Raw genomic sequence first — 15,222 nt, 5'->3', positions numbered from 1 at the left:
TGAAACACTTGAGTACCTACTCGATGGGGTCCTCACGTTAAGCTTGGTACCCGGTACTCGGAGGTCCCCCAAGCTAGCAACACTGAACTATTATTATTCATGCTGATATTCAACAGAATTTCAATTTTTCTTCCGAAGTGTGGAAAATGGAGTATCAAATCACAGAAACCACCCAAAAACTCGTGTTGAAAATTACACGATTTGATATATTTCCAAAGAAAATTCAAATAGGCCAATTTTAAGTTTCGGTAGAATTGACAACGGATATTCCGGAATGTCCAGATCAGCTCAAAATGCATCCTAAAGTTTACCCAAGAACTCGCGTTGAAAAATCCTTTGATTTGATACCCCTTTTGCCATATTACTGAAGAGAATTCAAAATGGTCAATTTTCAATTCCGGTAGAACAGACAACGGATATTCCGGGATGTCCAGATCGGGTCAAAATACATACAAAAGTCCACGCAAGTACTCGCGTTGAAAAATCCTTTGGTTTGATACCCCATTTGCCGTATTACTGGAGAGATTTCCAAACGGTCAATTTTCAGTTCCGGTAGAACCGATACCGGATGTTCCGGAGTGTGGAACATCAACTTGCGCTGTACAGGATAGTGCAAGATTCATTCTTATTGACCACAAAAGAAATCGCTAACTTTTGCGCACTCTGTTAAGCAGATTTCTAGTTTTATTTCACATGCTACTTATGACGTCAAAAAAAATCCCACTGCGATCTGAAATATCTCCGGGAAAATGGAACCAAAATTTATAAACTCATATTTTCATTAAAGACCAATCTATTGTGGTTCTTTTAAGACTTGCATAAAAATCGAATAGAGATAAGTGGAAATAGAGCCAAAAGTGTAACTGCAAGTACCATCATTTTTTATGTCGGGGACGTAAAGGTTAAGAAGATAACACATTTAAAATAATAAACTTTTTATAGGAACTAGATAGCAGGTTCGTGTGTTTGGCAAAGTTGTAGAATTTTGAATTTTATTATACTCTGCCGAAGATACTTAGTATCTGCGTCATATGGTTGGCAAGACATAATTATCTTTCTGTCGTGACCCCCTAAAATCTGTTTATTAACCTTTTTGCACACAAAACTTTATCTAACGGGTTTGATAAGTTCTACAAACTTTTTGATACTATCAAAATACGTAACTTTCTAGAAGGCGTAAATATCGTATGTTGCTTTAGTTGCTTCGAAAACTGATTTTAAGCATAAATTTTACCGTTTTCACAAGTAATTTTTTCCGTCAATAGGCATCTACTGGCAACTAAAGTTAGCACCACTTGAACCGCCATAGAATATAGTATAAGTGTGCCAAAAATCACGGCCGGGTCTGCTCGGGCGTATTGGGTTTTACTTTAATCATCCCCTTAAAATTAATTTTTTTTTTGAAAATGTCAACAGATGCAGAATGGTATTTTAAGAAACTTCTCCGAAGACACCTAAGCTCAAAAACGTCAGGAAAGATGAGAAAATACTTTTGACCGTCTTTTTCTAGAATGGTCCCACTGGGGGGCGATGCGCTATAGAGTCAATAGGATCTTTACACTAACCCGTAGTTTTCCTGCACTCTAGTAACCGGAAGAAGAAGGGTCAAGTTCTTAAGGACGTTTCTACCCATGGCTTTGCTTTGTTTTTTTACTGTGGAAGGGGGGGACTCTTATACAAATCTACACCTATAAAAATAAATTTCTGTCTGTCTGGCCCTTATAGATTCGGAAACTACTGAAGCGATCGGCGTGAGAATTTGTATGTAGGGGCTTTGGGGCTGGCGAAGGTTCTTATGATGATGGTCAAATTTATGCATAACTCGACAACTAATCAAGCAAATGAAACCAAATTTGGCATGTGGAGGTTTTTCAAGGTAAGAAATAGTTTTATGGTGATCGAATTCTCCTCACGTACTATGGGCAGCACCAAATTTAGTGACCAACTCACGGTCCGACAAATTGGGATTCCTCTTGATGGTCTTCAAAATCTTACCATGCAGTTTCCGGTCGCCCTCGACAGTTCCATTCCGATGATTAGCTTGAGGCTTCCGAATCATCGTCATTGTTTCCTTATACCGTTTGATAACGCTCCATGCGGTATTTCTGGGCAATTGCAGTTGTTTAGCTACGCTAGATGGTATTTCTGGACAATTGCAGTTGTTTAGCTAGGCTAGATGCAGACCACAATGGATTTTCCAAATAACTGTGCACAATTTTTTTCCCTGTTTCGGCTTCCAAGACCAAGTTGTTTGTTTACAAAATATCGTCGTTTTGCGGAATGTCAAAATACATAGGTGAAGCTAACAAAATTTCCGACACGTGGGTGCCAAGAACTTCCAAATCCGCCCACCAAGAGCGCCACAATATGAGCAAAAGTTTGTTCCAATTCTAAATGAAGCAAGCTTTAGCAGCAGGAGACGTAATGGAAGTTAACCTCGGAGTGCCTGTAAACGACAACAGCGTGCCGGCCCCGGATCTCGAAGAGATCCGTCGAGAAATTCGTCAGCTGAATAATAATAAAGGACCGACTTCCGGCAGAGCTCTAAAAATGGCCAAGAACCGGCGGCAACGACACTTCATCGCATAATTTCTAGGATTTGGAAGGAGGAGAAACTACCGGAGGAGTAGATGGAAGGTGTAGTCCGTCCCATTTACAAAAAGGGCGACCGGCTAGATTTTTGTAATTACCGCGGCATCACGTTGGTCAACGCCGCTCAAGGTGCTCTCCCAGATTTTGTTGCATAGTCTATCCCCAATAGCAAGAGAATTCGTAGGGCAGTGTCAGGCGGGTTATGGGGGCCCTTGCTACTATGAATCAAATTTTCACTCTTCGACAAATCCTCCAGAAATGTCGAGGGTACAACGTGCCCACGCATCATATTTTCGTGGATTTCAGAGCAGCATACGATACAGTTGAACGAGAACAGCTATGGCAGATAATGCACGAGTACGGTTTTCCGGATAAACTGACGCGGCTGATCAAAGTTACTCTAGAGCGAGTAATGTGATACGTGCGCATTTCGGGGACTCTCTCGAGTCCTTTCGAATCACGCAGAGCGTTGCGGCAAGGGAATGGACTGTCCTGTATGTTATTTAATGTCGCTATTGAAGGTGTGATCCAGCGAGTGGGCATTGAAACAAGGAGGAACGATCTTAAGCAAGAGTAGCCAATTCACAGCCTTCGCAGACCACTTCGACTTCATTACTAGAAACGTTGGGACGGCGGAAGCAATCTACACCAGACTAAAAACGGAGGCTAGGAGGATAGGATGAATGAATGTAACGACAACAGAACAGAGGTTACAGATCAATGCGTCGAAAACCAAATATATGATAGGAAGATTCTCCAGAGAAAGCAACGTTTGCCTCCCACGGACAGTGACTATTGACGGCGATGAACTGGAAGTGGTTGATGAGTTCATATATTTGGGATCTCTGGTTACCGCCGACAAAAATATCATTCCAGCTACATTCAAGCCTTCAAGCTGGAAATCGAGCCTACTTTTCCTTCCGCAGGACGCTTCGATCTAGGAGCATACGCCGCCGCACTATGACTATGTACAAAACGCTAATCAGACCGGTAGTCCTCTACGGACTTGAGACAGAATCTTTGCTTACGGATGACATACGTGCACCAACCGTATTTGAATGAAAGGTGTGGCGGACTATTTTTGGTGGAGTACAAACGGAAAGTGGAGAGTTGCGGAGGCGTACAAGATTCTGCACCGTCTCACCAGGCGAAAGTTACATAGGTTTGGTGTAAGGATAATTTTTCGGATTTTATTTCTTCCAAAGGATGGTCTGCTTCTTCGCCTGATTTGAATCATCTCGACTTCTACGTATTACACGGGATTACAGGCTAGGCAAACTAGGGAGCACCAATGGATTGACAGTGGGTACTTTCAAACAACATTTGGAGAAGATTTGGGATGAAATGCTTCTGGATATCGTGTGAGCCAGCTATAACGCTTGTTGACAACGATTGAGACTGGTAATTAAAGCAAAGGGAGAAAGATTTGAAATGGACAACTTTAAGATAAATGTTCTGGGTATGCTAAAAATTTATGCAAGCGCCTTATTTTTGTGACCATTTACTTTACTGACAGTTTATACTACTCACTCTGTTTTCAGGTTTGTCATTGCTTCTGAATCTCTAAGGTAGTCTACAGTCTTTATAAATAGTTTTTAACAACTTGTTTACCGTAGAATTCCTAAAGCAAAGTGCATGCTCTAGATGAATTTCGTTAAGCAGAAGCAGTTAAAGTTGTATTGCTAATGAGATTGCTTGCTGTTTCTATTAGCAAGTTAAAAAAGCAACACAATTCGTGACATATAGGTACATTGATTATATATGCCGCTAATGTCATTCATTTGTGGCCGTCGGAAAAAAATATTTTATTTCCTTGCTTTATTAATTTTATCAGCTCGCTCAGGCATACTTTAGTATTAAAAATATCGCAAAGCAGTAAAAAATTTAATTGACTACTTGAACTTTATTACCCCTATGAAAACGTGTTAACTTTTAGTTTTAATATTTGAAAAATTATGATGAGTGACTCGCTAAGGTAAAAGGTAGCTTTATAGCGGTTATCATCAGGTTAAGTAATGTAATGCAATTAGGCCCGAATAGTTATTTAGAATATGCAATATAATATTGCGCGCTTATAGACCGATGCGATATTGAGCAACTGTTATGTGCTTGTTTGATTAGATTTTCGAAATGCTGTAAGTATAACGAGGCATTGCACTTTAGTTATGATCGAGTTCCAGTTCAATACTTCGAACATATCAAAAGATGAAATTGATAAACGTAATATTTGTTAATAAGTTTTTGATCTGGATGTGAACAAGGTTCAAATATACAAAATAATTCTCTAAAATTCAGAAAATTACTCCGATTCTGAAACAACGAAATTAAGAAAAACATCCTGAAAGCCATGAATCCAAGGCGAAACTGAGCCAAAAGGTATTATAAAAGTGGCCGCCTTGTTCAACACTGATTTCAGCCAAATAATTCATGCTATACTGTGCTGGTGGGTGATCGTAAACATAGATTTCACCTCTCAACGGTACAGTTTCGGTGGACTGATTGTTCGGCTCCCGGAATGGCATCGTAAATCTGGTTTTATTTCATTGGCTTGTGGCAGCCACTAGCGACAGTTTATTTTCTCTACACGTCAGTCAGGTTGTAAAGGTTGCTTGGGCCGGCGGAAGTGAAATTAGATTTGTCATATTTTGTTATCCGCTCGAAACGATACACAGAAGACGTCGTCGTTTGCCGGTGGCGTTTGTTACAATTTGCCGGTGATCATCCGAATGAATTTGTTGGTGTAAAATGTGACTTGAATGGGTCGGTAGGGCAGAATGTCGGCATTTTTTTCTTGGTCCGATCCATACGACCCGACAAACCTCAGCGAAGCCGATTATGGTTCTCCTAAGCCTCGTCAAACCAAAGCAATCGAAAATAAACAACGGAACGGAAGGTGGAATAATGCCAGCGGTACGGTACATATGCCAAAGTTGTTTGACAGGCTGGTTTGGTGTCACCACAGGAAGTCAAATGTGGGAGAGGGTGATTGTACCACCTACAGTGATTGCCGGTACAAGCCGGTTCGCTGGAAATGGTGGCCAATTTTCCAACTAAAGCGTGTGGACTATCAAAGTTGGTAGAAACCAAAAGTTGAAGGTTTCATTCTGAGTTTTTAGGGTGCTTCAAGATGAAATTTAGTTCGATATTTGAAAAAGTTCCACGAAAAGTTGACCAGTTCGAACTTTTTGCTGTCGACCACTGTGCAGAGAAAGGCTTCTCGGGACGTCAAACCATTATCTGCAATCGGGGTGACTTTTTTCGAGATAAATAATTCATACTTATATTTGCGCCTTACGCTACGGGGTGAAGCATCAGAAACAAAGCAATGGTATAATGAGATCAATTTTGGCATTCTCGAAGGGTATCTCGAGCATAGCTTTCGGCTGGGTTTTCCCTGTTCACAATCAGAACAAGCTGTCGACGCCGTAAAAGCGACCATGGTGTGATGTTTGGTTGTTGATTTGGAGTGTTTCTCCGGTATGAGCTTAAGCATGTGTTTCGTACTCTTGGTTAATACTGGGTAACGTAACGCTGAGTCGTTGTTATGCCTTCGATTCTGAGCTTCTTTTATTAAATTTCTGTACGTTATCGTACGGTTGGAAACATATGGTGGAAAAACTGCTCCGCTACACTCGAATTTAATCTCTATGATGTAGTAGAATTTACGTGTAAATTATTCACAATGTCATAGCTGTTACCCTTATTGCTATACCTTAAACATCCGCGATGGATTCCAATTTATCTAAAATCGAAACATTTGACAAAAAGATGTTATGTTGATGGTTAAGAGAAAGAGAAAAAGGCATGAAATTGTTAAACTTTTTGGTTAGAAAACGAGATTTTGCTGTTATAATTATGGTTATTGGTTAGTGTCACACCAGGATGTGCTGGTAACAATCGAATTCGTAAAAAACCCAAATTCACTCAAAATTTGGTTACTTACATCGTAATTTTCCGGAATTCCCGGCGGACCCGGGGGTCCAGGCAGACCGGGAGGACCTGGCAGTCCATCTAGACCAGGCTCTCCTTTGCTACCTTGGATGCCTGTGAGCAGAGTTCGTTGTTTACGAATTTTGGGCAGCAACGGTGGAAGAGAACGGTGAAAATACATTTTCATTAATTTCGTTTGAACGAAGCATCCACAACACTTCATAACTCAAATGATTATTGACTCACCCTCGGCGCCGGGCGTACCAAGCTCTCCACGGTCTCCTTTATCACCCTTAGGTCCTGGTGTACCACGTTCGCCAGCCGGTCCCGTGGCTCCCTGATAGTCGGTGGTGCGAGACAGAAAAGCGAGAAAATTGAATCAGCAATAAAACACAACAAACGCGCCACCACTCTGGATGCTGTTGTGAGCATGTCGCCCACCCGGAGAGTACAATTGGCGCGGTTGAAAAGCACTTGTGTAATTCAATTACTTCGCAGCAATAGCAATTATAACAACAGCAACAACGAGAGTACACTTACAGTTAGGCCAGGAGATCCGGTTTTTCCCTCGCGGCCCTGCGGTCCGGCTGGACCACGAAGGAACTCACGCAGGGTGCTGTCCATTTTCAACTCTTCCATGATTAGAGTGACGTTGCAGAAGCACTGCTGGCCCGAGTGCTTCCGATTGGGCAGCGCGTCGTACAGCTGTAAGACAATGGAGGCGGAAAGCAGTTTGATATTGTAAGCGGTTGCTGGTTGATAATAATCGTGTTTGAGCAGGTTGTTGACTGTTTCAATTGACTAAGCAGAAAATTGAACGAAACACAAAACGGTAGGCAGCTGTTGAATAAAGGCAACCTAAAACCGGCAGGATACGGTAATAGAGAGAATTTTATGGAATGTTTACACGGAGGGTACTGTAATGAATGTTTGGCTCTTGTAAATAAAAACGATTGTGTACGCTCTGGTGGCTTTATCTGATACGAATTAATCTTTTTTTTCTGATAAACAAATTGCTAAACCGTACCTATGCATCAAGTGTCATTACAAGCGTTTGTAATTACATGATTACATGGACCAGCGCAAATAAACGTTACTAGTCATAATGCACTTTAGGTGATTCTTTTGCCAACTGTTAAAAAAAGTGAATATTTTTAAATTATGTTTTAGTATTTACTACAAATGGGTTTAAAATTCCCAAGCAACAATGTGAGTTTTATTGTACACTCTCATGGCGGTTTTCATGACCAATTTTGGTCTTAAATGCCATCATAAGAGTATAATAAAACCCAAATTGTTACTTGGGATTGCACATTAGTTGGAGACAGAACAGTTCTATTGCATATATTCTAGCTTTTGACGGTTTAATGTCTTTTTTCAATTATGGTTTTTTGTGTGCATAACTCACTAAAGTTACTGTTTCCAGTGTTGCAAATAATTTTATTTTTAATTTGTTGATATTTGACTCTGTAGCCATCGTAGGATTACTACCGCAATACTAATTAAAAATGCATATTACACAGAACGAGTTGCTTTCGTAAATATCTCTTTGACAAGCAGCATTCAACAAGTTTGCAGTGAATTTTTCTTTAAAAATCAAATTATGCAGATGTACGTTAAATTCTTTTCCCCTGACATTTGGATATTTTGTCTCATATAAACTTTGTGCTTTAGATTGAATGTTAAATATGATCTGTAAGGAGGACCAATTGATAGGGCCTAGAATCAATATTACGGAATGACTACCGGAGGAGTCGTAAGACGGGGTTATTTGCCCTATCTACAAGAAAGGCGATTTGTTATTGAGCCGGCTTCATGGATGGTCGGTCTACAACGGACCAAATCTTCACCCTGCTGCAGATCCTCCAGAAATGCCGCGAATTCCGAGTCCGCAAGCATCACCTGTTCATTGATTTCAAAGCCGCATATGATACTGTAAACCGACATGAGCTATGGAAAATTCTGGACGAAAACGACTTTCCTGGTAAGTTTACTAGACTTATCATGGCTACGATAGATGAGGTCCAGTGCTGTGCGAGAATTTCGGGTGGATTGTCGGACCCATTCGAATCTCGCAGATGATTTCGACAAGGAGATGGTCTTTCCTACCTGCTATTCAACATTGCGCTTGAAGGTGTAATCTGGCGAGCGGCGATTGAGATGCGAGGCACTATTTTCAATAAATCCAGACAGTTTATCTGCTTTGCTGACGATGTGGATGCTGTCGGCAGAACATTTGAGGCGGTGGAAGATCAGTACACCAGACTAAAACGCGAAGCAGAGAAGATTAGGTTGAAGATAAATACGTCTAAAACGTCAAGGAATCTGAGCCCCCGAACAAAGTGCACACTGTACAAAACCCTAATAAGACAGGTTGTCCCCTACGGGCTCGAAACACGAACTTCCTCTTCTAAGAGGACCTACGGGCACTCGGAGTTTTCGAACGGCAGATGCTAGGCACCATCTTTGGCGCCGTGCAAGAGAACGGTGTATGGAGACGAAGAATGAATCACGAGCTCGCGCGTCTCTACGGCGAACTCTTTATTCAGAAAGTGGTTAAAGCTGGACGGATACGTTAGACAGAACATGTTGCTAGAATGCCGGACAACTAAAGGGTGTCCCACATCAAATTGCGCCACGGAAGAAACGCTGTAGAAAATTACTTAATTGACCGATCCTTTCCAAACTTTCAGACAATGAAATATAACCTATTAGTAAGGTTTTGGCATATTTATTTCATTAAATTTCGATGCCATAACCGTATGCTTGCACCTTACGCTTTACTTCATTCATAAGATTCTGTACAACATCTGGCTGCAGTTTCTTCTTCAGAAACCCACTTTTCTCTCAAGTCCTCCTCAGATTTGCCCTCTTTAGTATGCTTCCGTAGTGCTTGCTTCATAATGGTCCAGTATTTTTCGATGGACCGTAGTCCCGGTGCGTTGAGAGGGTTCATGTCCTTGGGCACGAAAGTAATCCCGTTGGCTTCGTACCACATCAGAACATCCTTTGAATAGTGACACGAAGCTAGATCTGGCCAGAAGATCGTAGGGCTCTCGTGTTGCTTCAGCAGAGGAAGCAGATACTTCTGTAGACACTCCTTGAGGTACATCTGCCCGTTTACCGTTCCGATAGCAACGAACGGCGCACTCTGTTTGCCACAAGAGCAGATCGCTTGCCAAATCATGTATTTTTTTAGCAAAATTTGAAAGTTTCTCCTTACTTACAATACACTTTAAACTACTTCTATCCAAATTTTAAACAAATTTACATAGGTAATTTTCTACAGCGTTTCTTCCGTGGTGCAATTAGATGTGGGACACCCTTTATCCCGCAACAATGTTATTCGTATCGAATCCGGTAGGAACAAGACGAGGAGAAGCATACCGAGTAAGGTGGCAAGACCAAGACCAGGACGAGCAAGCTCCGGCGAACACAAGGTGGCCGCGGAACTGGAAACCAGCTGCCATGGATGCCATGGAGAAATTATACTACGCAGGTCTTGTTATAAGACGTAAGGCCAACTAAGTAAGTAAGTAAGTTAGATCCAAGATGTCAATGAGCATCAGATTTTATATTCCGACATACAAACATTGTCTGTCTAATGCACATCGTTAGCAAACCTAAAATTGAAATTGACTTGAAAGTGGGCTTAAATTCGGACAAGCTATTGAACTTGACATTGGACATTAACTTCGATTTGAATTTGAACTAATTTGAACTTGAAGAATTACTTCAAATCTTTCTTGAAACTAGAACTGGCATTCTAGTCGCCTTTACCCCTCACACTCTTATACATTTTTTCTGTTTCGTTACCAGTCCCGTTTTTCCATTGTTTTGTTTCGTTTCTTCTCCTCTTCTGTACCGTTTTGGTGGTTTTTGTTCTCACTTTCCTTTCGTTTTTCCTCTTTTTCTCGTGTTTCCATTTTTATTTGTCCCATGCTTCCTTTTTAATTTTTTTTTCTTTTAACGACGTATAATTAATGCTTAATGCGAAAAATGTAGTTTCAGGCAAACTGAAAAGTTCGTGATATTAGGCCAATAACATAAACTTAGCGATGGTGAGAGTCGAACTCACAGTACTCAATCTCTAGTCGAGTGTGTTGTTTAACCAATTATACCACTAAGCTGTCTATTTTATTCGTTTTTCCATTTTTGCAGTCCCATTTCGTCCTATTTGCAGTCCTGTTTTTCTTGGTTATTTTCTTTCTAATTTTCTGTCTTTTCTCTTCACTATTTCCCTTTTTCCGTTTCTAGGTTTTTCTTTTTCTATAATCCTATTTTTTTCTATAATTTTTAAGGAAAGGAGACTATTGCCTTCTTATTTCTCATTGTCGTCCGTTCTGTTTTACCTCTTCTTGGTACCCCGTTTTTCCGTCTTTTCTGAAACGTTTATTCTGTTTTTGGCTCCCTTTTTTCTCTTTCCTCTCCAGTTTTCGTTTTTCATACCCCGTTTTTCGTATTTATGTCTTCCAATTTACCATTTTCTGAAATCCGTTATTCCTGTAAATCTGTAACCCTTTATATCGTGAAAAAGAGGTCCTGTTTACCTCGTTTCCTCTATAGATTTTCTTTTTACTTTCGCGCTATTCTTGTTTTCTATTGTTTCCCTCGTTTTCTCTAGTTTTTACTGTTTTCTGTTCGCTGGTTCCTTTTTCTTTGTTTTTTTTTCTTGTCCCGTTTTACGTCCTTTTCTTGAGTCCAAATTTTACTCTGTTTTGTTTTTTCGTCTTTTTTCCTCGTTTTCAACCCTAGGCCTGGATTTTATTTTTATCATTTTCTGTCCCGTTTCGACTTTTTTCTCCCGGTCCCGGTTTCCGGTTTTCGGCTTTCTTGCGATTTTTCACTCGAATTTTATCCCGTTTTTCGTTTTCATCTATTCCGTTTTTCCTCGCAAAAATGTGTGTTCGCAAGTCGCTTATGACCTGGTCGAACCATCTTGCACCGTGGACCGCTCTGTTGCTGATGCCGGTGGGGTTGTTAAAGGGAACCGTCTTTGTCGATCTTCCGTCCGGCATCCTAACGACATGTACGGCTAATCGTAGCCTACCGACTTTCGCCAGTGTACGATGGAAATTTTTCTAAGCAGTACATGTAGCTTGTGATTCATATGCCCCCGCCACTCTCTGCTTTCAGTTTCCCTCCGTCCGCAGCACCTTCCGCTCGAACATGGCACGGAGGACAGTAAGTAGCGTCGCAGCTTCCAGTCCATAACGAACTAGCAGTCTAATGAGGGTTTTGTACATTATCAGCTTCGTCTTCTTGGTCATAGCGCTCTGTGAAGGGCAAAGTAGGCTCGGTTTCTCACTTGAATGCGCCGCTAGATCTCCTTATTTGTGTTACTGTTCGCGGCCACCAGCGATCATAAATACACGAACTCATATACTACTTCTAGTTCTTCAACGCATTTATCTCCTTTGAGCCTCTTCTTTTCATGTATGTATTTGGTCTAACCACGCTCGTGCATTATCTGCCCTAGCTGGTTTCGATCGACTGTATCGCATGCTGCTTTGAAGTCTTTAAAGACGTGTTGCGTGGGCACGTTTTACTCCTGACATTTCTGTAAGATCTGTCGGATGGTAAAAATTTGGTCTGCAGTGGCGCGATCTCTACGAAACCTTGTGCTATCGGTGACAGCTGACGGAACAGAATCTGGGAGAGTATCTTGTAGGTGGCGTTTACCAACGTTATGCCGTAATAGTTGCAGCAGTGGATGACTTTGGGTCAGACCCTCATGTAGGATCTGAGTCAACCGTTGCATGGCTTGCATTGCTAACATACGGTAGCCATAGGATGACAACAAAACTTAATGGTAGCGCACTCTGAGATAGGATGTTGGAGAGCAGGGCGAAGGAAAACGAGTTTTATGAGTTTGCCAAGGATAGAAATACCGTTCAAACGCAGATCAAGCAGTAGCAAGCATCAAATTTGTCATAACCGTTGCTGAGTGCACTAAGCGAAATCACGAAGGAAAGAATTTTTGAAGTACAGTAGATGCCGAGAGGAGTTCTAGACCTGAATTCGTTCGGGCAAAGGAAAGAGAGAAACGGACCGTCCAGACGGCGAAGAAGAGGGGCAACAGAATACTAAGGGTGCAGGAGAGAGAATCCAACCCAGAGCGAAGACTCTGCACAGTGGGCAGAATCGACCGAAAAAACGGAACTTTTTGTTGCCGCTGTTTTTATGGGCTAAAAAGTGACTTTTCGTTTGTAAAAAATCACGAGAAATCGATTGGCGATGGTCTCAACGCGCGGAAATGACGATAAGTAGCCCATTTTGCCCCATTTACCCCTATTTTCTAATAGTTTTGAAAGAATCATGTACAAACTCTCTCCAATTTGAGATTCTATGGTAAGGAAAGAAGAAGAACGTTGGGAAATAGTTATATGAACAATTTTATTTCAACATAAGGGAATGCTTACACTACATTTTTGTTAAAAACTTGATCGTCATTCGATATTCTGGCTGTTTCAACCTGCACAACAGGCATGCCTTCTTGAAAAGCTCTGATAAAAGTATCGAATTGGTATATTGCCTGTAGTGCAAAAACCTTGAGGAAAATGGGGCAAAACAGACTTCTAGAAAGTCAGACGGTGACTTCTTAAAAAGGACAAAACTAAAATTGGGTTGAAATCCATCATGTGGTCAAGCAAATGATGCTTCAAGTATTGGGGGTTCTGACATCAGGTGCGAAACGGTGAAGGTTTGGATAGATGCAAATCGTGCCGGAAATGCGGCGAGGATAATTGCATGTAAGATCCGCAAATGAAAAATTGTATTAACTCAATTCTACAAAATCGTTGTGTGAATTTTCCAGTTAGCTCTCCGAACTCGAAACTCGGGTATTTCCGTCAATGTGGTATTCCAACACATTCCGGCTCTAAATGCGATGAAACGTGATTACCTCCCAGGCAAGATTCGAACATACGACGACTGGCTTATTAGACCCGTGTCGTACCTCGAGGCCAATTGAGAGGTAAGTCTCGTTGTCACACTTGTACTGTTAAGCAGGGATGGCACGATCACTTTGACTCAATTCACATTCATTTGACAGTATTGTCTCAGCCAAGCAAAATTTGACAAAGTTTTGTATGGGACATTTGTAACATTAGTTATTATCTACAATTTTGCTGAATAAAGTTTTGCTGTATTTTTTATAGTTACGGCGCTACAATGCTAGTAACTCATTAGTGACTAAATGAACGTTCACTTAGTCACTAAAGAGGTACTAGTATTGTAGCACCGTAAATATAAAAGATACAGCAATACTTTATTCAAAAAAGTTGTAGATAATAACTAGTTCTTCAATCGTCCTATATAGAACTCTTTCAAATTCTGTATGATTGAGACGGTACTGTCAAATGAATGTGAATTGAGTCAAAGTGATTGTGCCATCCCTGCTGTTAAGTTACTTTGTCAAAAATTTATTGGTTTGTTTAGCAATCTCAATTAAAGTTACTCATAGCTTTACAATAATTAGCTACTAAATTGATTTGCTGAAAAAGAATTTCACTCTACTGCTCAAGTGAACGAAAGCTTTCATTAAAATTTCAACGGTAATTTTACTTTTTGTGCCATGTCGTTCGAACTACAATGACCGGCCATTAGCGCACGGTGGCGGATGCACTAAGATCTAAAGTATCTTTCCTCGCTGCTGCTTCATTAGATTCAGCGAACCATGAAAAGCTCTCTGTTGCCAGTTGTTTTGACAGTTTAGCGCATTCATAGCGAAACACTTCAGCGCATTGTTATCGGTAGATTTTCTTCCTTGCTCGCCGGTCCATGGCCATTAACTAATGAACGTCATAAATAAAGTGCAAATACGGGCTTGGCGAAATAATAATTAGACCAATTGGAACAGAATGTAGGAGGATTTTTGGAACGGAACAGCCGAAACTAAGGCAGCGTGATATATTTTATTCCATCTCTTAATTACCTGAGATAATCTCTTCTGATCAGATTAAATTACCAGCCGTAATGGCGTGTGGCAGTGAAGCGAACAGCGGTAGCACAGGGAAGAGAAATTGAATTTTAATAAACTATGACCGAGGATTTGCTACAGTACGAGTCGACGGAAACAGCGTGGTTGCAAGCGCCTCGCTGGTAATATCATTGTTGATAGAGTTTGCTGAATTTTAAACTAGCACATTCCACGCAGTGTAAATTTTTAATGGTTTTATTTAAATCATGCAATTTGGAAAACGATTGGATATTCTATCGAATATTTATCGAAATGTGCCGGCTCTTGAATGACGATTTCCAGCGGCGAGACGGCAATCACAGTGTTTCGACCATTACTGTACAATACATTTATACGGACCAAGCGCCAGGTGGCGAATACTAATGCTTACCGTTTCATCGCCAGATCCCTCGTCGAAATAGCCCGGTCCTCGGGGTCCGGCCGCGCCGGGTGGACCAGGTGGTCCGAGAGGGCCAGGCGGACCGGGTGGCCCGGGAGGGCCTCGTATGCTGTCGCCAGGCGGTCCCTTGAGTCCCCGTTCGCCTTTCTCACCTTTCCGGTAGCCGTACTCCGGCGGGGGCGGAGAAATCATCGGTGGCTCGAATAGGGAATCGTCATCATCTCCACTTGACTGGAATGAAAATGAGAGCACAGTGAAAAGGTGGTTAGGACCTAGACAGAAAAACGGTGGTGGGCTACAGTGAATGGAAACGGAAGAAAGGCAAACAATTTTTATCTCA

General features: G+C 41.3%; 1 protein-coding gene across 6 annotated transcripts in view; it reads right to left on the bottom strand.

Annotated features, from left to right (window-relative positions):
• Positions 1-15,222, bottom strand: part of LOC128738885 (collagen alpha-1(XVIII) chain) — a 591,219-nt gene that overhangs the window by 78,560 nt on the left and 497,437 nt on the right. For all 6 annotated transcript variants that reach the window (XM_053834344.1, XM_053834348.1, XM_053834349.1 and 3 more), the window contains exons 8-11: positions 14,874-15,113; positions 7,063-7,227; positions 6,769-6,859; positions 6,536-6,636 (exon numbers count right to left, since the gene is read on the bottom strand). In XM_053834344.1, the coding sequence (XP_053690319.1) occupies positions 6,536-6,636; positions 6,769-6,859; positions 7,063-7,227; positions 14,874-15,113 (597 nt within the window). The remainder of the gene's footprint in view (positions 1-6,535; positions 6,637-6,768; positions 6,860-7,062; positions 7,228-14,873; positions 15,114-15,222) is intronic.

Source organism: Sabethes cyaneus, chromosome 2, assembly GCF_943734655.1.
Source record: "Sabethes cyaneus chromosome 2, idSabCyanKW18_F2, whole genome shotgun sequence".
NCBI classification, from domain to species: domain Eukaryota; kingdom Metazoa; phylum Arthropoda; class Insecta; order Diptera; family Culicidae; genus Sabethes; species Sabethes cyaneus.
This window is presented reverse-complemented; position numbering and strand designations above follow the sequence as displayed.